At 43.8% G+C, this 26,379-nt stretch overlaps 1 protein-coding gene across 1 annotated transcript in view; it reads left to right on the top strand.

The window, feature by feature from the left end:
- Positions 1-10,862: 10,862 nt before the first annotated feature.
- The window catches only part of cacng2a (calcium channel, voltage-dependent, gamma subunit 2a), a gene marked incomplete at both ends in the record, with an annotated part of 86,457 nt that continues 70,940 nt past the window's right edge, over positions 10,863-26,379 (top strand). Inside the window, one exon of the mRNA XM_079521167.1 lies at positions 10,863-11,088. Within this exon, the coding sequence (XP_079377293.1) occupies positions 10,863-11,088 (226 nt within the window). The remainder of the gene's footprint in view (positions 11,089-26,379) is intronic.

Here is a 26,379-nt window from a genome sequence, read left to right as displayed (position 1 = left end):
GATTGATTGATGTATTAACAGTTTACAGAATTACAGTACATTTCAAGTACAACTCAATACAAAAACTGTTAACAGTGAGTGGACGACACCATAAAGCATTACACTTGTTTACAATAGGGCCCACCATTTTCAATTCATCAAAACATTTAGAGACGTACGAATATACACAACTATATAGTCAAAAAGAAATCATCATAGGAGGTAAAAAGGGAAAAGAAATATATGCAGTGAGGGGAAACAGGGGTGGGGGGGATTCAGATTTTACGGGGGCCAGTTTCGAATTGCAGCCGTCCGTAGGTGCCCTTTGAGAGCAGTTTTGAAGGAGTCAAGGGATTCGCATGTCTTAATGACTGTTGGTAGGGCGTTCCACATTTTGGTGGCATAGGAGCGAAATGAATTTAATCCCTTGTTTGTACCGAATCTGGGTTGCACATGGTTTGTTGAACTCCCTCTGGTGTTGTGGGAGTGGACTTTGTTGACATTAAGGAAGTATTTAGACAGGTACATGGGTATCTTGGTGGTGTAGCGAATCTTGTGGACCAGACCCATTGCAAGGTGCTGTACTACTTTGACAGCCTGTCAAAGTGGGCAGGGGTGAGGTGGGTTCGGGGAGTGAGGCCAAGTAGTAGCCTGACCAGTTTGTTTTGGGAAGTCTGGAGCCTTGTTTTAAGGGCCTTAGAGGTGCTGTGGTACCAGGAGGTGCAAGCATAGTCGAAGATACCTTGTACGAGGGCTCCTTTTAGGGTCTTCAAGGTGTTTTTGTTGACCAGTGAGGAGATCCTGTATAGGAATCTTGTTCTTTGGTTGACCTTTTTGATTACGTTGGTGGCCATTTTATCACCGGAAAGATTTGCCTCCAGGATGGAACCTAGGTAGGTAATTTCATCTTTTCGTGTGATAATATTGTCACCCACTCTAACCAAGAAGCCATCTGCCTTGCTGAGATTACTATTTGATCCAAATAGAATGGATTCAGTTTTTCCCAGGTGTAAAGATAGTTTGTTATCAGCGAGCCAGGTGCAGATTCTACCAAGTTCAGAGCTGAGGGCCTTTTCAACCTGCAGTTTGTTCCTGTCCGAGACCAGCAGTGCTGAGTCATCTGCGAACAGGAACACATTGCAGTCACAAGCTGATGTCATGTCGTTTACATATATTAGGAACAGTAAAGGTCCTAGTATGCTTCCTTGTGGAACGTCACAGCTCACTGGGAGGGGGGGGGGCAGTGTTCCATTCACCTCCACCATCTGTTCTCTCCCCTCCAGGTAGGATTGCATCCAGCTCACTGATGTGCTATCAAAACCAATTGCTTTTAGCTTGTTAACCAGTATGGAGTGGTTCACGGTGTCAAAAGCCTTTTGGAGGTCCAGCATGACCATGCCGCAGTATTTGCCAGCATCCACCTCGTGTTTGATGTGGTCGCTCAAATAGAGGAGGCATGTGTCAGTGGAGTGGGATGTTCTGAAGCCAGATTGGAATTCATACATTAATTTTTTCGTGGCAAGATACTTTTCAACCTGTTCATAGACTATTTTTTCCATCACTTTCGAGATAGAGCTAAGAATAGAAATAGGGCGGTAGTTGCCGGGGTCTAATTTGCTCCCTTTCTTGTGCAGGGGGGTTACTTTGGCCAGTTTGAAATCTTGGGGGACCTGTCCCTGTTTGATGGAGAGGTTTACTATGTGGGTGATGATTGGAGCTATAGAGATGGCCGAGTCTCTGAGAAATTTGGAGGGAATATTGTCATGGCCAGTGGCCTTGTGGGGTTGAAGGGCACTCAGTTTTTTAAGTACCTCCTCAGTTGTTACCATTGTCAGCTTAAAATCATCTTTACAAACACCTAGGTTTTTGTAGAAGGCTTGGATGTGCTCTACACCAAAGTGCCCAGAGCAGGAGGGCAGTTTGTTAACCAGAGTTGTTGCAATGTTTGTAAAGAAGATGTTTAATGTTTAAGTAGTTGGCTACATCAAGGGTGTCGTTCGATTTTATGTTTATGTTTGTAAACCTGGTTTTTAGTTTCTGACCACAGCCTAAAGTACAAATAGTACAAATAGCTCAACATTGTACTTAACTACAGTACTTAAGTAAATGTATTTACTTAAGTACTTTACTTATGTACTTTCCACCACTGGCTGTGAGCCTTACAAATCCAGTAAATCAGGTCCATCCATTATCCCTCCCTGTCTTACAGTGTGGCAGTGAGAGATGCCTGAAAAGTAGTGATGGGAGATTAATCGGCAAACACATCGATATCGGCCGATTTTTGTTGTTTTTAGATGAATCAGCATCGGTTCAATTAATCAATCAGACCGATTAATTAATCGGTCCGATTAATCAGTCTGTCTTTACAGATAAACAAGCCCAAAGTAACAGCTTGAACAGATCTACAAGCTCACAATATTAAATATAAAGGTATTTAAGTTAAATCTGACTTGCCTAAGCCTGCAGTGCAGGCACCCTGTTACATGTATTTTTCAGAATGGACAAAATTATTATAATTTTTCAATACAGAATGAGATCACATCGACATCGGTAATATCGGTTATCGGCCATAACAGCAATTCATTATATCGATATCGATATCGGCCAAAATGTCTCATCGGCACATCCCTACTAAAAAGGACCATAGGCTCTATGAATATGATTTGTGTCTGTTTGAGAATTGCATGGAAAGCTGCTTTTAGTTGTATAATAAAAAGCTTTAATAATTAAAGCTTTTTAGTCATATTCCTTTGTTTCTGTGGGTGGCAAATTATACCGTACATGCTGGATGCTCTGCCTCTATGAGAGCTATGTATACTGTAGCCATATGTATAGCAATTAAACAACTACAGAAGGACGAATAAGATTTAATAAGTTGAGTACAAAATAGGCAAAATGTATAAAAACATTGGCATAAAACAGCAAAGGCAACCAAAAGTAAAATCGGGGGATAGAAGAAAGAGAGAGAGAAAATAAATACTACTTTTCTTTTTTGGTGCTGTCCAGTAAACCTGTCCCACCCTGCGCTTTGGTCCTTTTTCTGTCCAGTCCATCCCAGGCCCATTCCTGTCCAGTGGTTCAGCCCGGCCCCGGCCCATCCTGTGCTGTGCTGTCCTGTCCTGCCCTGATCCCAGCCAGTTTATGCCCGCTCCAACTGTTCTCCAGCTCCCAAGCCAATTGCCTCTTCTCGTTTGAAGCTTTTATTGTATTCTTTGCTTCACACTGGTATTTCCCTGCATGTTTTACATACACCGCACTGCTCTGGTGGTGGTGGCACATTGCTAAAATAAGTGGATTACATTGATTGGTCAAGATTGATCAAGTCTCCCAATACCACTGAAGCAAGCATAATCTGATTCAGCTTGCCTTCTTTGACCTGTAGGTTGTTCCAGGCACAACAATCACAGCTCTGAGCTGGTCTTATTGGCATTGCGGTGAGAGAGAGAGGTCTACATTATCCTTTATGTTTCTGTCCTGTCCTGTTCTTTACAGGATCTCAGCCAGACAAGCGTCTGTGTGTGCCAAACCGACAGAGGACTCTTGTCATAATGAAGTCCAACTTGCAGTGGTTTTCTGCTGATGGCTCCGTGGCATGGGCCATGTCTCATCGAAGCAGATGGAACACAGTGTGTAGATCTTGCAGCACATGCAGTTCGTAGGACGCAATGCCAATAATGGTTCTGGTGACTTCTTCCAATGACACCATTTCATATTTGCCTGAGGGTGTGCTTTCTGGTGATGGTGCAGTGCACACCGTAGGTTGTAGAAATCAGTGTAAAGTCCAGTGTTACCTTTATCAACACGTGTGGCTTAAATATTAGAGAATGGATGGACGGACAGACGGATTTTAATAACAGTTATGTCCGTTAAGTATAAGTGTGCATGAAGGCTTGCATACAGACACCTTTATCATACAGTTATTAGACTGTAGGCTAAATGTATTATAGAATGTACTATATGTATGTACTATCCTAGTCGGCATAGATGAAGTACCTCTATCCTAGATTTCACTGTAAATAATATGTTAATATGTTTGGTCCTTTTGTAATATGTTCACCTTAATGTAATATGTTCACCTTAATGATACAAAAACACTGCAAACCTGGACATGTGAAAACACGACCTACACACACACACAGGCATGCAAAGAGAGGCATGTACATCTGTGCTGTTCCCATGGAAACAGAGCATTAAGAGCATCTGTATTTCTTTCCCACTGATCATCAAACAAGCTACAGTCTTGGCACACTGATTCAGTTCTTTCTATGAACATGCAGGTCCCAGAGGGACAGGCCTGTCCAGCTGTCCGCCTGTCCGTCCATCCGTCCGTGTCTCTGCCCCTTCACTCAGTCATTGGGAGTTGAGGCCAGAAGTTCTAAATTAGAGTGTGAGGGAGCGAATCGCTGCTGTAAATTGAAAGCATTGATTCCTTGCATTCTTCACTTCACTGCTCTTGACTGGGAGAGGTGGAATGGGAGAAAGAAAGACAAAAGCACAAGAAGACAGTATACTTTGAGTGACACACAGGCATGACAGTTATATTTATCAGCTCAGCTCAGTAAATTGCGTGTATGTATGCATTTTCCCAGATATGTACCGACGAGGACTGAGTAATACATAAACAAAGGACAATCTTGACATTATGACAGACAAAATTAAATTAAATTGTTCTACCGTATCTACCTTATAGGGAGAGGCAGAAAGAGAGTGCAAAGTAAACGCATATGAGGATAGAGTTGTTAGCGCTGATCATTCTCTGCTTGAGCTTGTTTGTCTGTTAGAAGAGGGAACATAAGCAGAAATAAAATCAAGAATGACAGCTTGTAAGTGAGAAGTGAGTAGCTGTCAGTTTGAGTCGCACACATACCTGTGTTTCTGCCCTGAGGCAACACAACAGCATACCCAATCACCTCAGCACTGTCTCCCTACCTACAGTACAGGACAGTACAGCACCAATAACAGCACTTTATAGGCACTAAACTCACAGCTCACTCATCGGCAAATTAAGAACCATGCTGAATCCTCTTACGAAAAAGGGTTGATCACAATACAGATTATTGGCATAAAGTTACAACAGACAAGACAACGTGCGTGCGTGCGTGCGTGCGTGCGTGCGTGCGTGGCTTGTGGATCAGACTCTTGGCTGCGTGGTTAAAGGAGCATGGTGGAGTAGGTGATGGGTGGTATACATTGTGCGTGTGTGTGTGGGGGGGGGGGCATTGCAGAGACAGCCATGTCAGAACGCTCACTCAGCTCCACTCAGCTCAGAGCAGAGCAGCCACTTGGGGATCAGAGTGGGAACTCTGCTGACATGGCAGTGTCCTCTCACACACACACACACACACACACACACACACACACACACACACACACACGCAGGAGGGCAGCGGGAACACGCCAAGACAGCCACAGACAGACAGACAGACAGACAGACAGACAGACAGACAGACAGACAGACAGACAGACAGACAGACAGACAGACAGACAGACAGACAGACAGACAGACAGACAGACAGACAGACAGACAGACAGACAGACAGACAGATGTTGAAAATGAGTGGAATGCCCCTTTAAGTAAAAGTATCAATACTGCAGTATAGAAATACAAGTAAAAGTTTGTAATTCAACATGTGTACTACTTGAGTGAAAATACAAAAGTATTGGCCTCAAAATGTACTTTAAGTACCAAAAGTAAAAGTACGTATTACTTTATGCAGAATGTCCCATATTTCAAGGTCAGCTGTTTACATCAGAAGCTAAATAATAAATACAAAGGTTTTATGGATATTTTGTCAGCTATTGTAGCTTAGTTGTTAGTCCTATATGATGGTTTATAGGACGATTCTACAAATGTCTTCCAAATCATGACAGTTTTCTGAAAAACCCATGTATCTATACCAGTGGTTCTCAAGCTATTTCATGTCAAGGACCACCAGAATTTATATGTAATTGTTAAAATGGGTTAACTGTCCTTTTGCGCAGATCACGCAAACCTCAGCAAAAAGAAAAGGACAATATCGATGGCCTCCAACTGTACGTTCTTATTTACAGATCGAAACCAATGAACCATGTAGTATGTTTTGAAAGCGCAGACCACAACTATTGAGACTCACTCTGTCCTGCTTCTCTGGCATGCCATCAGCCAGACATTCATTCATTCATTAATTCATTCATCTGTATTTGCTCATTGGGGTTTGTTGAAAGATCACTAAATCCCTGGCAAAACACAGTTAATGTTTGCCAATTGGACAGAATACATACTCTGCGACATGGCTGATTGCGACATGACTGATTGTTCTAAACTGTGCATGTAAACTGTGTTTACATGCACTGATTGAATAAGGGAGGGTTGGCTGTACTACAGTAGTGGTCCAGTTGGGGGTGGTGGCATATTAGAGTTTATTGTGTTGAAGCTGATCTTGGCAACATCATGGGGGGAAAACACACAGATGAGATCAGTTTCATTTAAGAACACTGACCTGGCTGTGGTTGTCTGTCTAAGCTAATGCTCTCTATATACTCTATACTCATATAGTCATAGGTTGTCTGTCTAAGCTAATGATCTCTATATACTCTATACTCATATAGTCATAGGTTGTCTGTCTAAGCTAATGATCTCTATATACTCTATACTCATATAGTCATAGGTTCATTGTACATTATATTCTACGGATGTTATAGGTTCTTAGCTTATGATCCCCAATGACTATTTCTATGTGTTGTTCTTGCTTACTGTAAGTGGCTCTGGATTAAGAGCGTCTGCTAAATGCCTAAATTGTAAATTGTATACGATCTCTAAATAGCACATTTAAAGATACAAAACTTTGGCATGGGGGGTCAGATCAACATGGAATGAATTCTGTACTGGCCATATAAGGAGCATGTCTTGAGTGTACAGGGTTTGATGTGGTCAGATCAACATGGAATGAATTCTGTACTGGCCATATAAGGAGCATGTCTTGAGTGTACAGGGTTTGATGGGGTCAGATCAACATATGGAATGTCAGAACAAGTCAGCTCCATACAGTATATGGAGATCTAAGGGTGGTAGCGGGGACATTCTCTTGAGTGTACAGGGTTTGATGAGGGCCCAGGTAGGGCCTGGCCTTAATTTTCGGGCCTGTTGAAAACTCTATAAGTTTTCGCCGGCTTCCGGGCACTAATAACTTTGGGGCAGGCCCGTCTAGAATTTGAATGGACAAGTGGGCCTTTGAGAATTCTAGTTTTTGCTGGCTGCCGGGCGCGGCTGCACTAATAACTTTGGGGCAGGCCCGTCTAGAGTTTGAATGGACAGGTATAAGTCAAAAGGGAGACATCGAAGAGGAATGATGGATGGAGAAGGATCGACATATGGAATGTCAGAACAGGTTCTGACATATATCCGCATATATGGAGATCTAAGGGTTTGAGGTTTGAGGTCAGATGTAATATTGATGACACCAGGGATCTCCATATATGGGCTTAACTGCGACAGCAGATCGCATATCCATCCCTGATGATGTCACGTGATGTCACAATGACCTGGACACCATATATGTGGGCTGATGTCACGATGACCTGGGCACCAGAGTAATATAGTAAGAGAGTGGCGACACTAGCGTTGACTCCCATTGTAACAATGGAATGCGGAAGTGCTCATTCTATCTCATTCTCAATGGGATAGTTCCAGCCATAGGAGCAATGTTTGGAACTATAGCCCATAGGGACCCGCTTTGTGGCGAGATCAAAGCGTGTCGCTACTCTCCTACTCTACACTCTGGGGTGCACCAAGTTACCAACCAACCACTGACGGGAAATGCAAGATTCCATAGTGAATGTGACCTGTGGTCGCAACCAGCTACACAATTGAATTAAACAATTGGGATTTTAACTGTCCTATAGGTCAGAAGCTGATTCATTCCATGTGGACCCAATTTCCCCCTCAAATGCATTTATTTGTGGTCTCATATAGTGAGATATCTGGATTCGATCATTTTCCATTATGAATTGCAATACAACTCTTTCAACACGAGGGGGAGACATTATACTTACACAGCACGCAGAACATGAAGGGAGCTGTTCTTTCAGCACCACAATAGCAAAGCGCACTCTACAGTGGCAGTATATTTTGAGCGTCTGCTTTAGGCCTATTATGACTAGAATATGGACTAGTCCAGACTATTTGTGTTTGTATAATTTAATATCGGCCTATAATGCAATGCAAGTCCATAAACCATAACTAATCAATACGTTTGAATCCAGGAATAGCCTAAAATAACCAAAAATAGGCTAAATGAGTAAGGGGTGTTCTGCCATACTTTCCAGATTATTCCAGTTGTTGATGTGTTGATGGAAAGTGAATATAATAATGAATTAACTGCACCACATACGTAGCCTGGTTAATAAACCAGACCGAATCAGCCGTTGGCAAAAAAAAGTTGCTACCGCGACAGTGTTGTGTGATATTAGTCTGGTTTATTAGCCAGGCTACCACATACGTGCATATAGTCACCATGAACATTGTGGAATACCGTAAATAGTTATAGGATGGAATAACAAACATTAATAGTGTTTTTCACCAGATGATATTAATACTGTCTTCCACCAGATGATATTAATACTGTCTTCCACCAGATGATATTAATACTGTCTTCCACCAGATGCCAAGAGCAAAGGAGCCCAAAGAGGAGTGAGGTGGCCTTTAGAATAAAACCAAATGTATTGATAAGAATACCTCCTCCGGAAGTGTGCCAGAAAACGAGAGAATGTTCCACATAAATGCCAAATGCCTGCATCTCTAAACCCTTGAGAGAGAGAGAGAGAGAGAGAGAGAGAGAGAGAGAGAGAGAGAGAGAGAGTCGTCCCTCCTTTTCCGCCCCTCCACTCCAGAAATGGAATTAAAATCTTTAATATCTCTCCAGCTACAGTGCGAGCGTCCATTATGCTGCGCACAGCGTTGGTTTAGCAGAGCACAGCGTGCAGCGGGCCTGTTGTCAGTGAAGGAAAACTAACTGCAGAATTATTACATTTAGCTTCCCTGCACAGACTGCACACTGACACCGCGAAGAGACGCTAAACTGAATGTAGCCTACCATAGCGCAGCTGACACTGACATCGTGAGACACACACACACACACACACGCACGCACGCACGCAAGCACAGCACACACGCACGCACAACACAAGCTGAACCCGCTCCGTGGAGATCTGTGCTGTGTTGGTTTGGCGTGGCGTGCATCAGTCGGTCTCTCTGCTTGTGATTGTGTAATCTTCTTCTAAGCAGCACACTCCTACACCCAAACCTAGAGCTCCGCCGCTCGTCAGACTAGTAGCCCACATCTAGCGCGTATAAGGAGAAAAGGAAATGGATATTTGCAACATTCGGGTCAGTAGTTGACGTTTTTTTTGTTTGTTTTTGCCTCGATTGCCTGATTTGTGCTCCATCAAATCATTTCCCCTGTTTCATGGCGCAAGGGCTATCATGCAAGCGGGACGATTGTGACTTCCCTGGGTGTGATATTATTACCGCCGTGAATTTGGATATTCAAGGAGCAGCAGCAGCGGCGGCGGCAGCGGCGGCAGCACGGAAAAGAAGGATCAGTTCTGGTGGCTGCATCCACGTCTCCTCCTCGTCCATCTCTTCCCATTACTTCTATGTCGAGTAATGGTCGGTCTGCCTTACTGGATGCCCCCCTCTCTCCTCTCCGGAACGTCGACGGAACCCATTCCATCCGCAGATCCCCATTTTCGGCGGAAACCTTCACAGAGCTAAGGGCTACATATGGAAACTGGGGACCAAAATTTTAGGAAAAAGGAAATCTATAGCTGTTAATTTTTTTATTTAATTTTGACTTGATTTTGTCGGTTTGTTTAGCTTCCTAATTTATTTATTTATTCGTTGAGATTGGTTTTTTCCCCCCCCATGTCATGTCAGGTTGATTTGTGAAATTGATATCCCACAATATTTTACTTCATAATAGGTCTAAAGAACTCAGCTTTCGTTCCTGACGGAGGGACTTGAATTATTCTATTTATTTACTTGTTATTTTTGCACTAATATAGATTTCACTGCCCTTCATTCCCTTTCCCGGTTATTCTCCTTGTTTTTCCATCTTGACTAATAGGATAGCTTTATATATCTATATTTCTAAATCGTATTAGCACATATAAATGCAGTGACACGGTAGGCTATAAGAAAAGTAATTGTAACTAATTTTAACAGACATATTGACTTACTGGGGGAAACTGTTGTACCATAAGCCTTGCCATTACTCTAACATCACCCCCACCCCCCTTTCTCCATCCATTTGAGCTCATGTTAATTCAGCGCCATCCATAGAATGGTGCTTATCTGTAACCTTAAAAGTCAAGAAACAGGTTGCCTCTTTTCGCAGGCCTAGAGAACAAAGCTTGACTCGGTTATCTCAGTTCCATTATAGGACACATTCTGCCACTCTATAGGCTAATATAGACTATTATTAATCCTTTATAGCTGAGAAGCCTGTTATACACATTTGTGGCTTTTGCTGCAGCTGTCAAGAGTAGGCTTACCAAGTAGCCAGGTAGGTTTGGTCTGCAGCTGAAGGCATACTATAGGCCTAGTGCTTTTAAAGACTGTTAGCCTAATATATATAGCCTACCTGAAGTTCTGTCTTTTGGCGAACCACAGCAATCCAACAGGGAGGAGAGACATACTGCGTCTTCCTCCCCAAACCACCCTGTAATATAAAACCCATTTCTCTTTAATTGGTCCTCACCCAAACGCAATCATAAGGTTCCTACCGCATCCTCCTACTTCCCCCTCCTTTCGATCAAATATATCCCATTTTTTAAATTTGGTTTGGTCCCGTAAATTTTCAAATATTTATTTCCTGTATATCAAGAGGAAAGGGGGTCCCCCTTTCATGGAATGCGGAAACATGGGCCTGTTTGACCGCGGAGTTCAAATGCTGTTGACCACAGTGGGTGCATTTGCAGCCTTCAGTCTCATGACCATTGCGGTCGGCACGGACTACTGGCTGTACTCGCGCGGTACTTGCAAGTCCAAGTCCACCAACGAGAACGAGACCAGTAAGAAGAACGAGGAGGTGATGACCCATTCAGGCCTGTGGAGAACATGTTGCTTGGAAGGTAAGCAGTGTCATGCTCTGTTGTACACACTAGTAGAGGTGCTCCGATCGATCGGCCACCGATCGGTGATCGGACGATTTTCACTCCAAATGACTCGATCGGTGATCGGCAATCAGATATATAGTATAATATCGTTTTGCATCTTTGGGACAGGCCTAAACATTCTCCCCTTCCTCCCCCCACACACAGGGACGGTTTTGACGTGGGTTGTGACATAATCATTGTGGAAATATTCAAATTTCCCCCAAGAACAGTATATCGGCCGATCGTGAGAAAAACAATCGGTGATCGGGATCGAGCACCTCTACACCTATCTTCCCTTTACTATGATGCCCACAAGCTTCAATTCCCCAGATGGTAACATTGTTTCTGCATTTAAACACAAAACTACTTTGCTTCAGCGCCTTTTCCACAATTAAGAAGCACTGCAGCATGAAAGGCCCTTATTTCGCACTGTCAATGTTCTGGCCCAATTAATGGGCCTGAGCTGGTGGACAAGAGCGCAGCTCCTTGGATATGTGCCACGTAAACATTCCTGATCAATGTTGTCTCCCCTTTCGGTGATATACCTTCTTTTGGTAGATACACATTTGATTTCAAACAGTGAATTGTGTGAGAAGATCACCAGGCTCATACCCATGCTATGGTGCCAGAGGGGGGGGGGGGAAATGGTTCTGCACATTTACAAACATATTATACAAGGTCAAGGTTTCGGTCAGCACCTTCGTCAGGGTTGCCAGCAAAAAAATATGGAATTCGATTTTGCCATTTCCCAGCCTGATCCCTCTCTGTGATGATGGGCGAGTGAGTGGGTGGGGGCTGTTGGGGCTCTTCTTGTCATGGCACCTTTGACCTATAGCTGTGCTCAGAGTTTTCTATAAGGTGTCAAAGTACACGCACACTTCCTGTGTGCAGGTTCAAGATGACCTCACATGTCTGTCTTGTCAAACAGAGGCGGCTTGTCTCCTGACATGCTCCATGCAGTGCAGGCGTTGGGTGCTGACTCGGGAGTGCGGCGCTGTAACCTTGTGATGTCATGGAGCGTTACAAATGTGCTCATCTTCTTCTCGCTATATAAGGTTCTATGAGTGGTCATGGTGTCGGACTCGGAGCTGGCTTGAGGCCTCCAGTTAAGATAATATGTACTGCAAGATGTTTGAGAAGAGACATCTCAAGAGACATTAAAAATTGCTGCATTAAAATGCACTGACAGCATCAGTAACAGTAAAGGCCTATTCATACTCCAGATGTAGGCGATAAGGTGACTGCATGGTTAGTAATAACAGAGATAAGTGCTATATAGGGTGAGTGGTGAGTGGCTTACCACCGCGGCGTGACGTCATGCCGCGGAGTTAGTGTCGAAGTGTCCTTGAGCAAGACACTGAACCCCAATTGCTCCTGATGTGCTGGTTGATGCCTTGCATGGTTTCCGCCGCCATTGGTGTATGCATGTGTGTGTGAATGGGTGAATTGATGCACAATCTATGTAAAGCGCCTTGGATAAAGGCGCTATATAAATGCACCATTTACCATTTACCATGTCGTAGTTTTTGGTGGTCACCTTATCACCTAAAACTGGAGTTTGAATAGGCCTTAATCCATTGAGACCTGGAACGCATCCATGTCACGTTAGCGTTTAACCACATTAACCATTAACCCATTTTGGGGCGGGAACCCCTTTTGGTGTTTTAAACATTGTTATAATTTAGCTATTGAAAAATAGCAGATCTACAAGCTCATTGCGCGCCACCGAGTGGCGCGCTATGAACTTGTAGGTCTGCTATTTTTGAAAAATCGTTAAAATGTGCCTCAAATCTTTCCGAAAATTGTCATGATTTAGAAAACTTTTTTTTTTAAATTTCGACGTCAGGCCTGAATGGGTTAAGAATGCCCTCTATGATTTCTCATGACAGGTGTGGTGATGTGTGGTCTTTGAAACGTCTCATGGTTCTCTGTCCTGCATGGCCATGTGGTCCATTACTACAACATCAGGTCATTTGTCAGTCTTGACCAGCATTGAACTGGATATCTTGAGCATAGGGATAGAGAGCAGCTGCTAAAGGTTTGCTCAAGGTTCCCCCTGTCAGCCCTCCAGGTCTAAACTCTTCAAGGTTAAAGGAACAGAGAGGAGAGGCATCGTCCATCTGCCACACTGAAACTAATGGAACTGGGAGCAGCTTACCTGGCAAGTATGAGACAAATGATAGAGACTTGACTTTTATATGACGATAGATTGTCCATCGACGTTGCAATGACTTTTAAATGACGCACGATGACACATGCAATGGATTTCCTATTGAATGGCATTGTGTCATTACTGACATAACATAACATAGAATGTGCCCCATTCATTGGGGAGTGTACAATATATACTGTACAGTATGTGAATTGGTTGCTACTGTCGGCAGTTACTATTTAGTATTTATACATACAGGATGGATAATATGTTCATTTTAACTATGAAAGTGACTGGCTTGTATCTTCGCAAAACCATTAACAAAAGTGCCCAGACTGAGTCCAGACCACCTGAAAACATCATCTGGTGAATTGTTAATCCGCGCCACAGTGTTTCATCTGAGTAGACACAACATGCCTCTTCTTCCTTTGGATCCATGAAACTACATCACAGAGTACGTAATATTGTGTTAAACAATTCAGATGTTAATTAGGCCACAGCATACAGTGTAGCTCAATTAATACAAAGTGCCAGAATGACTCACATTTTGTCGTCGTCCCCCCCCCCCCCTCCCCGGCTCTCCTTAACTGAGGGGTTATTGGTAATCAGGCAGCTAGCAAGCAAGGCCGCAAATGGTTGAAGCACTCCCTCTATCCTTAATGCAAACGAAAACACAAAGTGTGATTTGCTGTAACCCTGGCAGTGAAGGCCCACACACACAGCTCTTAAAGTGGACACGGGTGGGCGAGGGTTTCTGTTCATGCAGTCCCAGAGCAGAACCTGTGTTAAAGTGAAAGGGGCTTTCCCACACTATGTTCCTCACCACCCCCAACTCTGCTTTGCTCACTGCTAGTCGGAGACACCCAGAAGCCTCACTCCAGGAAATAGGCTGTATTGTGTTATCCTTTTAGCCCATGTGTTTTACCGTACGTCTGTGCTGTTTACATTTTAGTATTATTCAATCAATCAAAAAATAGTTGTGTGTGTGTGTGTGTGTGTGTGTGTGTGTGTGTGTGTGTGTGTGTGTGTGTGTGTGTGTGTGTGTGTGTGCGTGTGCACGTGTGCATGTGTGAGAGAGAGAGAGAGAGAGAGAGAGAGAGTCAGACTAGCTTATTCTTTAAGCCTCATATTGTCACTATAGATCACAACATACTGATGTCAACACTTTTGTTAGCAGGGAAAGGTAATAATGCCTCAATGTCAATGCGGGGAGTTTAACGGCTTAGTTCTTAAATAGTACGACTGTAAGATGTCTACCTAATAAGGAGGATGTATATCTTGCATTTATACAACCTCATACAGTATTAAAGTAAAGTACAAGTGGCAGAAAAATCACTTACACAAAACTAGTAGATTACAATAATAGATTTGCACTCGTCTTTGCACTACCTCTAGCATGTCTTATAATAAATGCTATACAATTCACAGCTACATAAGCGTGGCATTCATTTGTCATATCTCACACAGCTGCCTTCAGAACATAAATATTCATAGTGATGCATCATATGCTCTTCCTTAATACGGTCAAACTGCATGCTTTCTTTTTTATATTTATGTATTTCCTCTAACTAAAGACACATGTCAGTCAATGCTGTTCTCCAAAGTCAGTTTTTTGACATACCCCAGAAAGTGCTATATAATTACTTATAAAAGGTCCATTGGCCCAGTTTAGGATACATTAGCTTCAGTCAAAAGTTCTCCAGGGACAGATTGTACAGTATGTCCCGAGGCTTGAAGTGTTCTAATAAAACACTAGATCATGTACGCATATTGGAAGCCAGTATACCTGCACAGTGACATTACTGTACCAGTTAATTGGTAACCTCGCGTCACCAGGCTTTCCACCTCGGAGGAAAGCCTGGTCTGTGTTACAAAATCGCAGTGTGAACCAGTCGGGAGCGGATGATATCGCTACGTCATGTTGTAGTATTGTTTTGTAGTCATCAGGCAGGAACAATCATCTGGAACTTCCTTTCCCTCAAACCGGAAGAATAACAATAAAAGCTCTCGTAGCCTGCAGCTTTTATTGAGAAAAATCGGTTTGAGGGAAAAGGAAGTTCCGGATGATTGTTCCTGCCTGATGACTACAAAACAATACTACAACATGACGTAGCGATATCATCCGCTCCCAACCGGATCATGAATCCGAAAAGGAATGCTGCCCAGGCTAGTTAATTGGCAACCCATGACTATGAGGAAGTCTACTGTATAGTCCTATTAGTCATCCAGGTGTAAAACATGTACTACATGTAAAAGCTTTCTTAAAAACAAAGAACACTGGACATAAAATCAACGAAGCCTCTCAGATGAACGGTGAAATGTTTACAACATTTCAATTGTGTGTCCAGCGAGCATACTTTCTTTTTTAAGTGGTGCAACCACTTCTTTAAGTGACTATGTGTGTGGGTGGCTGGCTGGGTGCGTCTGAGCACGAAAACAGCATGGTTGTTTTTCACCACCTACACACACACAAACACACGCACATATTAACTGTATATATGGTGATTGTGGGTGTGCCAGTATAGTACAGTGACAGTACAGTACAGTACAGTAGAGGGTACAGTAGAGGGACCCCCACACGGTAACTCTGTAATTTCTCAACCGTTCCGGACGCGGGGCGGCTCGCCGAAATCGGGCCGGCACCCTGGGTGCGTTCCTGTGGAACTCCCGCCCCCCCCCACACAGAGTTGCACCACTTACTTCATACGGGTGTGATTCTTTTTTACAAATCTTTTTATTGATTTGCAGACAATAAAACAACAGTTGTGACAAATGGTAAATGAAAAAGAGGTCTGTCTTTTTAACAAACAAAGGAAAACAAGCCTTGATCAGTGAAAAAAAAAAACAGAGAGCATAACCAAGTTGAAATCGGTGTGTCAGAACAGAGCAAAGTTAAAAATAGACAAGACAAGACGAGACGACGAGGGGGGCTATTCTGTTCAAGTGAGTTGTTCTACTGCGTACTTTTTTTTTTTTTTTTTACTTTTTTTTTATTTTGCGTACTTTGTTTCTAATAAAGCTGTTAGAATGGGCAAGGTGTTTCACCATGCAGGTGCTTTGGGCTGGCGAGGCGAGGCATGAGCGACGGTGCACTTCGTTCGGTAAACATGTGTGTTGCTGATGTATGGGGCCCTGGAGGCCGCCTCTCCTCTCCGCCGTACGTCCTGTCTGGGACGTTAGCGAGAGCAGCCGCCACCGCGCCTCCCCGAGCTCGCAGCCAGGTGTAACATGCTGCACTCGCTGCTAATCTGTGGCATTCATCTTCATTACAGTGCCGCCCTCTGGCTCCAAAATGGCTATAGTATGATAGAAAGAGAGAGGGGGCGGCCAAGGTATAATAGAGCAGTGATTCTTCTCAGCCATGTTCATGTCAAGGACCCCCAAATTGATATGTATTTTGGACCCATCTGAAAAGATTTTGTGTCAGGAGGACGCGGGAAGATTTGCGTTTGCGAAGATTCAAGATTATTCTAAACTAGACCGGTGCCCGGCTGTAGAGCACCGAGTCGGTAACGATGGAAGTTGGAGATCCATGCCCCACTCGGCTATGCAATACCCGTTGTCAGAGTACCCGTTCCACTCACCTGTCCCTTTTATGCCCATATATGGAGATTTCTGTATCTGTCTCTCTGTGTCCCTTTATTCCTATATATGGAGTTCTGTGTCAGGCATGCCCAAATATGAAGTGTTGTGATGTCAGAACAAGCCAGCTCCATATGGAGATATACCGGGCACTGCACTCCCTGTGGGGGGTTCACTGGTGACCCCCAGGAACCCCGGCAAGCAACCCTGGTGGTCCCCGGACCCAACTTTGAGAACCACTTAGTAGAGAATTGGACACTGACACTGACAAAACAGTCCTTTTGTTGAATATTTCTTATTAGGCCTGAGACAAAATATCTACTAAGATACAGTACATAATTCACCTCGGTGTTTGATCTGAGAAGGCATGAACGGTGGTTAATAATAGATGGAGAACATGTGTTTTCTTCTCTCCTTCAAGGCCGTACTGTAGGTAAGACCCTGTAAGATTATGTTGAAACTCTGTCATATAAAAGTATAGTGTGGAGATTGAGCTTGTTGTTGTTGCCTTGTTTTAGGTCTTGAGTTATACGTAGTTGTGCGTCGGTTATCACGCTTGTAGATACCCGATCTACAATTATCACGCTTGTAGATACCCGATCTACAATTATCACGCTTGTAGATACCCGATCTACAATTTCACAGCACTTCGCACTGCGGTGTGTGGTGAGCTTGTTGTTTTTGGTGCACGTCAGCCGTACACAACTAAGTTTAAAACAGTAAGACGCCCTGAAAACTACAGGTCGCTCAAACTACAGGTCTGGGAATGCCCATATATTTTTTTTCTTCTTCTTTTTAATCAACATTTTCGGGCCAGGTAGGGCGTAAAATGTGTGCTAATTAGTAAGACCAGGCGGGGCATTGGTCTGTGTCCCTTTTATGCCCATATATGGAGATTTCTGTATCTGTCTCTCTGTGTCCCTTTATTCCTATATATGGAGCCGGCCCAGATAGGGCCCAGGTAGGGCCAGGCCTTAATATTCAGGCCTGTTGAGAACTCTAGTTTTCACCGGCTGCCGGGCGCGGCTGCACTAATAACTTTGGGGCGGGCCCTCTAGAGTTTGAATTGGACAGGTATCAGTCAAAAGGGAGACATCGAAGAGGAAGGACGAGTGGGGAGGGATCAACATATGGAATGTCAGAAGAGGTCAGCTCCAAATATGGAGATCTAAGGGTTTGAGGTTTGAGGTCAGATGTAGAGTTGCTGGCCGGCTCCATATATGCAGATCTAGGTAACGATCCATGTATAGCTATCCAGGGTTTGATGAGGTCGGTGTCGTGATCTTCATATACATATATATATATATGGAGCGTGTCACGAGGTGTGATGGACTGACGGCCATATATGGAGCGTGTCACGAGGCGTGACGGACGGACTGACTGACAGGTTTTGCAGATTTTCATAGTAATCTGCGACCTACAGTCGTAATTACATTTCCTCTCTACTCCCAGTGTGCTCTAATCTAACGCATTGGTTCCCAAACACTGGGCCGGGACCCATTTGTGGGTCACGGACAAACTAGATTTATGTATTATTTAATTGTTTTGCCATTTCATCATGAACATTAGTGAGGACCAATTATATGAAGATAAGTTGAAAAGTGGTGAAGTGGTCCTTTAAGAAGTAGTGAAAATAGCTGCGTTGTGTGCTCGTAGATCTGCTATTTTCACTGTCGGGTCCCGGCCGGGCAAACGTCTCATTTCTCTGTTGGGTCTCGACCTGAAACGTTTGGGAACCACTGCTCTAACATGCTTCACTACTGGCAGGAGATGATGTGATTTCACAGTCGTAGGACAATCTACATCTATAATAAATCCCATTTTACATGCATCAGGGCTTGACACTCACTTTTTGAGGCACTTGTCCTTTGGACAAGTACATTTCCCATTCACTTGTCCGGGCACAAAAGTCACTTGTCCGGAGCACGAGCACACACATATAGTTTAATTCAAATAACTGTAAGTTGGTTTTACTTGGAGGATACATAGAAATATTGAATATTAGATGAAAAGTTAATAGCCCTAGATTAGAATGTCATATATGATCATTTCATGTATTCCAAATACACAGCCATAGATCGGTCCTATCCGCGCACGGTTAGCAGAGTGACCTCGTCGGCATTTAAACTTGCAGCACTGCATGTGCACCCAATAATGAATTCCTAAGACTTGGAGTCGTTTTGGGGACTATTTTCATATTAATCTGAAAGTTCTGGCAGAAAATTTGTATTGGGGGCACGGTGGTCTGTAGTGCTGTCGCCTCACAGCTAGAAGGTCGTGGGTTCGATTCCCGCTGGGGACGCTGTGGGCGCGTTCTCTCCTCCGCGTCATCAGTGCCCATACCCGAGGCGGGGTTGGCCAAAGGGCCTTTCTGTGAGCCAGGGAAACTCTCCTGTCACGTGAAAAGAAGCAGCTTGGACTCCTCAAACATGAGGTCAGTCCGCTGCCCCCCCAGGTTGGCAGAGGAAGTGTAGCGCCCAGGATTACATTATTAGATAATTGACACTGGGTGAAAAAATGGGATAAAAATTTAAAAGTAAAAAAAGAAAATGTGTACTTTTCCACAAGCTGCACACGGACAACATTCTCTCCGGCGAGAGACCGGGACGAGTGCATGCGGACTGAGCATATCAAAACCTCCCTTTAGAAAGCACTTAAATGTATGGTGCACACAAAATAGGTAGTGTGATCAATTACCCCACACCAATCGCAACACACCTGTCAATTATGTGCACCATATGTTTGTTCCTTTGGGAACATCGACTGTTCCCAGAGGACGTTTTCATATTTCCAGTCTAGCTAAGGAAGGAGGAGATCAACTTCAATGTAGTCTCGCGTTACCAGACTGTTGCCTCCGCGATTTCCAAACGCTTCATCATACAGTCTGGGCCAACCATAGAGTATATATATAATAGAGACTGAACTGGCGCGAAGCTCCGCCCCCCCAGCTATTCATGTCAGTGGAAGTTGCTCAGTGGCGTTTTGAAGCACCCGGAAGACTGCCGGAAGTCCCTCCCAGGACCTCAACTTTGAGGTCCTGAGTGACGTAGGGCAACCGAACGCTCAACGTTAAAGCCCAGCTGCACGGGGTTTCCCAGTCATGAATCCACGGGTCCGCCTGTAGTCCCTCCTCCTACCACTAGGACCCAGAGCTTCAACGTTGGAAAGTCTGCCTGCCCCCTTGGGGCCAACGGAAGAGGTCTCATGAGTAAGCGATAAAGTGGAGCCTCCTCGCCACTTCCGTTTCGTCTTTACAGTCGCACACATTTATCCAAATATAAATAGAAAACATCAACGGAAATGGCAGCTTCCGTTACTCAGCTCTTGGGGGCTATAGTTCCAGACTCTATATAGCATTCGGAGAATGTGGAATAGTTGTCTGCCTACGCGAGACTAGCCTCGGAAACCCAGACGTATTTATTTCCAGGGAGAAAAAAAAAGTCTGGGTCCGAGTCCACTTCAATTCGGCATAGAGTAGCGCAAACATCACTCACTCTCTGCTGATTTCTGATCGTCTGCACCTTTGTTAAATTGACACACACGCACACATATACACACACTCCTCTCTCTCTCTGTCGCTCTAATTAATTAGTCTCATATCTAGCAGCTGCGCATAGTTTCTGCCGGCGGATCCTGCCGGGAGCTGCCTATGCCATAAAAAGCATAGGTGAGTTCCAGGCTAACGCGAGACGAACTTCAATGCAGCAGCTCCACAACACTGAAGTTTTCTCTCTCTCTCTCTCTCAAGGGTGGGTCAGTAACGCAAAAATAACGCAAAAATATTCTAACAAGTTACTTTTCTCAGAAAGTATAATCTTGTCATTTAACAGGATTATTTTTTAAAGGCATGCAGTAATTAGAAAGTAACGATGCCCATGTCATATCATAATGTTTGTGCAACAAATTATAATCTGTTCTCAATAAAAACCTATTTGACAAAAGAAAAAGTAACAATGCCCAACGCTGGTCACAGCTCCACTTTCCAGGCGTGTTGTTTACCTGACCAGTGGTTATCATGGTGTCAGGGGACTCCCAGGGGACTGTGGAGGGGTTCAAGCTGACGTAGAAGGCGATAGCTCTCTGTTATTATTATTATTTAAAAAAATGTTTCCTAATCTTTCCGAATGTGTCTGTCAACATTGCTGTACATCTGCTATTAAACATGTCCAAATAGGGACACCAGGTTTATGGTGATTAACTCAATCAAGTGATCAATGTACAGTGTTGGTAACATTTGTACATTTTCAATTGATTGTTTTATTTACTTATTTGTTTGTTTGTTTGTTTGTTTGTGGGATGTTTACTGTGTGTGTGTCTCTCTATCACATGCTCTGCAAACAGCATGCATTTAGAAAAGGAAACGATGAATATTGTGAATGTATGTGAAAGCAAACACATCCCATGTGTGTGTGTGTGTGTGTGTGTGTGTGTGTGTGTGTGTGTGTGTGTGTGTGTGTGTGTGTGTGTGTGTGTGTGTGTGTGCGCACGCGCGTGCGTGTGTGTGTGTGTGTGTGTGTGAACGTATGCAAGAATACACACACAGTGTGTATAAATATACTGTATGTAGTGTATAGTATGTGATTACTCCTACATGTGTTTGCGAATGCATGGATGCCATGATGCACACCACAATGATACGCCCACGTGCTTATACATAAAGTCATGAGGCACATCATGCTTTATAATATTCCCTGCGTGGTGACTGACTGTCAGAGACTGAGGGAGGCCATACCATGGTGTGGTAGCCATTTTAGATGTCAAACCACCATGCGTCTGTTATAGGATGAGTTGCTGTAACATTGCCAAATGCCCATGCACATTTCCTTCATTCTGCAATAGTTATGCCTAAGCGACGTGAAAGATACGCAGACATGAAAGACTGTCGATTTGTTCTCGCCCCGGGGACAATCATTATTATAATTCAAACAATTTGAAAACCTTTGTAAATAGAGCTTATAAGTGGTTGCAACACATGATTTCACTGGCCTACATGTGGAGAAGATCAGCGTCCAGAGCATGTGTGCCCCTGCAGCAGAATTGAACAGGATTAGTCTCATAGTACAATCAGATAACGATTACGCAGGCTGGAGTGCGCCCACCCGGGCTAATGTCCTGACCCTACAGGGGCATTACACTGTATTATGACACCAATCCACTGCACACACCCAGCTGCATGGATTACAGGCAGACAGTCTATTGCAGGGGTTCTCAACGTTTTTGGCCGGGGACCCCCGGAAATGCTTTGGCAACGTCTCGGGATCCCCGCCCCGCCCCCTCCCGACCCCCAATATAAATTGACTGCTACAATAACCTTAAACCATTTTGGGCGGGAACCCCTTTTGGTGTTTTAAGCATTGTTATAATTTAGCTATTTAAAAATAGCAGATCTACAAGCTCATAGCGCGCCACCGAGTGGCGCGCTACGAGCTTGTAGGTCTGCTATTTTTGAAAAATCGTGAAAAAAAATAAATAAAAAAAACTTTTTTTTTTTTTTTTTTTTAATAATTTGGGGACCCCCTAAAATAATTTGGCGACCCCCCCGAGGGGTCGCGACCCACGGGTTGAGAACCCCTGGTCTATTGCACAGAACTCCAGTCCAGCATGCATGGAACGCACTGTATTCTGGCTGCTCCCTTCAACTGAACCGCCTGGCACCGCAGTATCTCTCTGATCTCATAAAGGTACTGCGGTCTGCAGGCCAGTTGAATCTTGAGGTCACAAAGAAGGCACGTTTAAAGACCAGAGGTGACCAAGCCTTTTCTGTCATAGCCCGCAAATTGTGGAATGAGATCCCCTTCCATGTCAAACTGGGAACTGCCCATAGATCCGAAGTCCCGTTAGTCTGAACATGCATTAAGGTTGGCGAACATGCACTGCTCCCGTGCTTGCGGTTATGTTTAGGTTAGGGTTAGAGATAGGGATAGTAATTTCGGAACGGCCCCCACCATCGAGACTTTTAAATATTGCCTTAAGACCCACCTTTACACCATGGCTTTTTATTCTGTTTGAGAGTTTCTGTGGTTTTTATTTGGCTTTGTTGTAAGTGTCTTTTTTTTTTACTGTGTGGTCTTGCTGTAGTTTCTATGTTTTAGCTTTACAGTGTATTTCTGTAAAGCACTTTGTAAACCTTGAGTTGTGAAATGTTCTATATAAATAAAGTGGATTGGAACTTGTTGAAATCGACCCTGGACGGTTTTGTTGTTGAAAACCCTGGATGGTATCACGTCACCACCATCTCTGGACCACTTCTTCCCCTGTCTGTCAAGTGATTGGTAGGCTAGTGCGTCACATGGCGCTGTCACCTTCCCCAGCAGTCAGTCAGCGATGGATGGGATTCATTTTGGCCCAACCTGCCTTTCATTGGAGCTCCGCTGAGACTGCACTGCAGACGGTCACAGCTGTCCATGAGTGTTTTATTGGTCTCCACCACCTTGCCCTCTCTATTGCCCACTAAAGCCAAATTACAGGCCAGTCTTTACTGGATTATAGGCTGTAGGAGTGGAGTCTGAGAATGCCATTGTGCTACTGTTCAAATTGTAATTGTGCAGTTACAAAGATGAACATCAACTGACTGGTTATATCAGCGTAGAGGGGGTTGTTGTTAATGGTACAATGCAGCCTCAGGTATATAAAATGCACTTCCTGTTGGGCAGCTCAAGGGGAAACCTCAATCCATAATGTTATACCAACATAATCTATGCTCTAACTGCTTTATTGACTCATTATCATTTTTTCTTAGTTTTTCTCTCTAAATATATAGAGTAGCCAATTTGTTATGCCAATTCCCGAATCGTCCATTTCTGTGTAGTCTAGTCACTGCTGCCTATACGTCCTCGCCTGCCATGCAGCGAGGAGCCCCCACCAGGAGGATGTAGCTCCTATGCCACTAAAATATGGAACGCCAACAGCCGGAAATGTGTATAGACTCCTTCAAAACTGCTCTCAAAGAGCATTTACGGGTGGCTGCAATTCGAAACTGGCCCCTGTAAAAAAGTTAGAGTCCAAACAAGGTTCAATCCATCCAACCCCCCTAGTTCTTTCTTTTAACTGTGATGATTTCTTTTTTTTTGCATAGAAATTAGAAATGTATATTTGTATGTCTTTGTGTGGGCGTGACTGGAACTATATGCGCCGCTCAAGCACCCTGCATGTCTCATGATTTGCTTTAGATAACCAGGTTTTATTTAGGTCAGTGTTACTAACCTTTTGTCCTTGGAGCAACCCCCACCTTACATCTGACAAAAGCTGAGACTTCCCACACGGGCACGCACGCTGCACACTGAGGCACTAGAGCGATTAGAGTGTCCGCCCTGGTACTGGGAGGTCGGCGGTTCGATCCCCGGCCTGGTCATATCAAAGACTCTAAAAATGGGACCCGCCCTGCTTGGCACTCAGCATCAAGGGTTGGATTGGTGGTAAGTCCCTGCGACATACTAGAGCGTCATGTCCAGGGGGTGTACTTGTACATCATATCCAGAGGGTGTACTTGTACATCATATCCAGAGGGTGTACTTGTACATCATATCCAGAGGGTGTACTTGTACATCATATCCAGAGGGTGTACTTGTACATCATATCCAGAGGGTGTACTTGTAGGCCTACATCAAGCTACCTCACGCTACAGAAACAGGACATATAGGCTCCTGCCCCATGGGCCTCGTGGCTTGGCAAGGCTTACTTACTTCACAGTGATGTTACATGTGGGGTTATGTTCAAGTTACAAGTTAGGATAATAAATTCTGCATGACAAGTTGGACTGATATCACATTGAGAACACACAGGCAGAGAGTGGATCAAAACGAGTCAGTGTAGATCTGTTATTTTCAGCATGGGACTGCCAGGGACGGGCAGCATCGCACAGTGGACTATAAACGTGCCTTTGGTTTAGCCGTACTATATGAAGCGGCATACAGTGCTGCGTGCTGTGGCTCTGCTATATGAAGCGGCATACAGTGCTGCGTGCTGCGTGCTGTGGCTCTGCTCAGCGTGACTGTGATGTGTTCTGGACGGAGGAGGGGCCGATGGCATGGTAATTGGTTTACTGTATGATTAATGGCTCTGATGGCTTTGATTGATGGGCAGACGTGTTGTAAACTTTGGTGGTGCTCTCCCATAAACGCTGCCACCCCTTCTGCCTGCGCGCAGACGTACTGAAGACGCCCTGCATCCAGAGAGAGAGAGAGAGAGAGAGAGAGAGAGGGCCCGGGCCGTAAATTAAGAAGTAGGAAAAAAATGTGTCAACGATAAGACAAGTGTCAGAGAGAGGACAGCATCTAAGTCACCATGTAATAATTATCCCCGACGACCTCTGACACTTAATCATCACCGCAGCTCGCACATGCGTATTGTGTGTGTGCGTGTGTGTGTGTGCGTGTGTGTGTGCGTGCGTGCGCGTGGGTGTGTGTATTGGTGTGTGATTGTAGCACTAGCCTTGATTTACACACGTTATTTTTAACCGCAGGCAGTACTGTTGGTGGGAGGGGGGGGGGGGTGTCTATCTTTATCCTACATGACCAGAGAACAAATCAATACAGCACATACGCAATCTGTGTGATACGATTGAATGGAGCGAGCCACACACACACACAGAGAGAGAGAGAGAGAGAGAGAGACTGGACCACATGGAGTGAAATGCAGGCCACTTGACCTCAGCAGTACACGTACGTCTGGCTTCCACGAGCACCCGTCAAAACACAGTGAATATCTCTCCTGTTGGCAGTGGTGTGAAGTAACCGAGTACTGTACTTATGTTATGTACAATTTTGAGGTATTAGTACTTTACTTGAGTATTTCCAATTTCCAATACTTTTACTTCTGTACACTATACATCTCGGATCCAAATATTGTACTTTTACTTCACTACATTTATTTGAAAACTTGAGTTACTTTGTAGATTTTGATTATTATTACAAAACATACATTAACCACTACAGCCCTAGTGGTTACAGCCCTACAGCCCTATATATATATATATATATATATATATATATATATATATATATATACATTTCATTCATTTGAAAATACTTTGTAGATTTTGAATATTATTACAAAACATACATTAACCACTACAGCCCTATATATATATATATATATATATATATATATATATATATATATATATATACATTTCATTCATTTGAAAATAGCTGATCTACAAGCTTGCGATGCGACGCATTGTGTGCTTGTAGATTTGCTATTTTCAAAAAGATTTTTAAACATTTGAAAACTTGAAATGCCCATTTCTGCACAATTACTCGTTACTTTTTCGTACTTTAAGTACATTTTGATGCCAATACTTTGGTACTTTTACACAAGTAAATGTTTAATTCCGGACTTAAACAGAGTATTTCTACATTGCAGTATTGATACTTTCACTTAAGTAAAACAATTGAGTACTTTTTCCACCACTGCCTGTTGGTGACAAAATTGCCCACAGACAATCCTAGATGTGAATAGTGTCCCCAAAGGCAGCAATGAGTTCAAATGTACAGTACTGTGTACAGTATGTTGGTGGTAACCTGACTCCGCCA

This window comes from Electrona antarctica, assembly GCF_951216825.1.
Source record: "Electrona antarctica genome assembly, chromosome: 14".
Lineage (NCBI taxonomy): Eukaryota > Metazoa > Chordata > Actinopteri > Myctophiformes > Myctophidae > Electrona > Electrona antarctica.
Note: the sequence above shows the minus strand (reverse complement) of the source record. Positions and strands in the feature narration are given on the sequence as shown.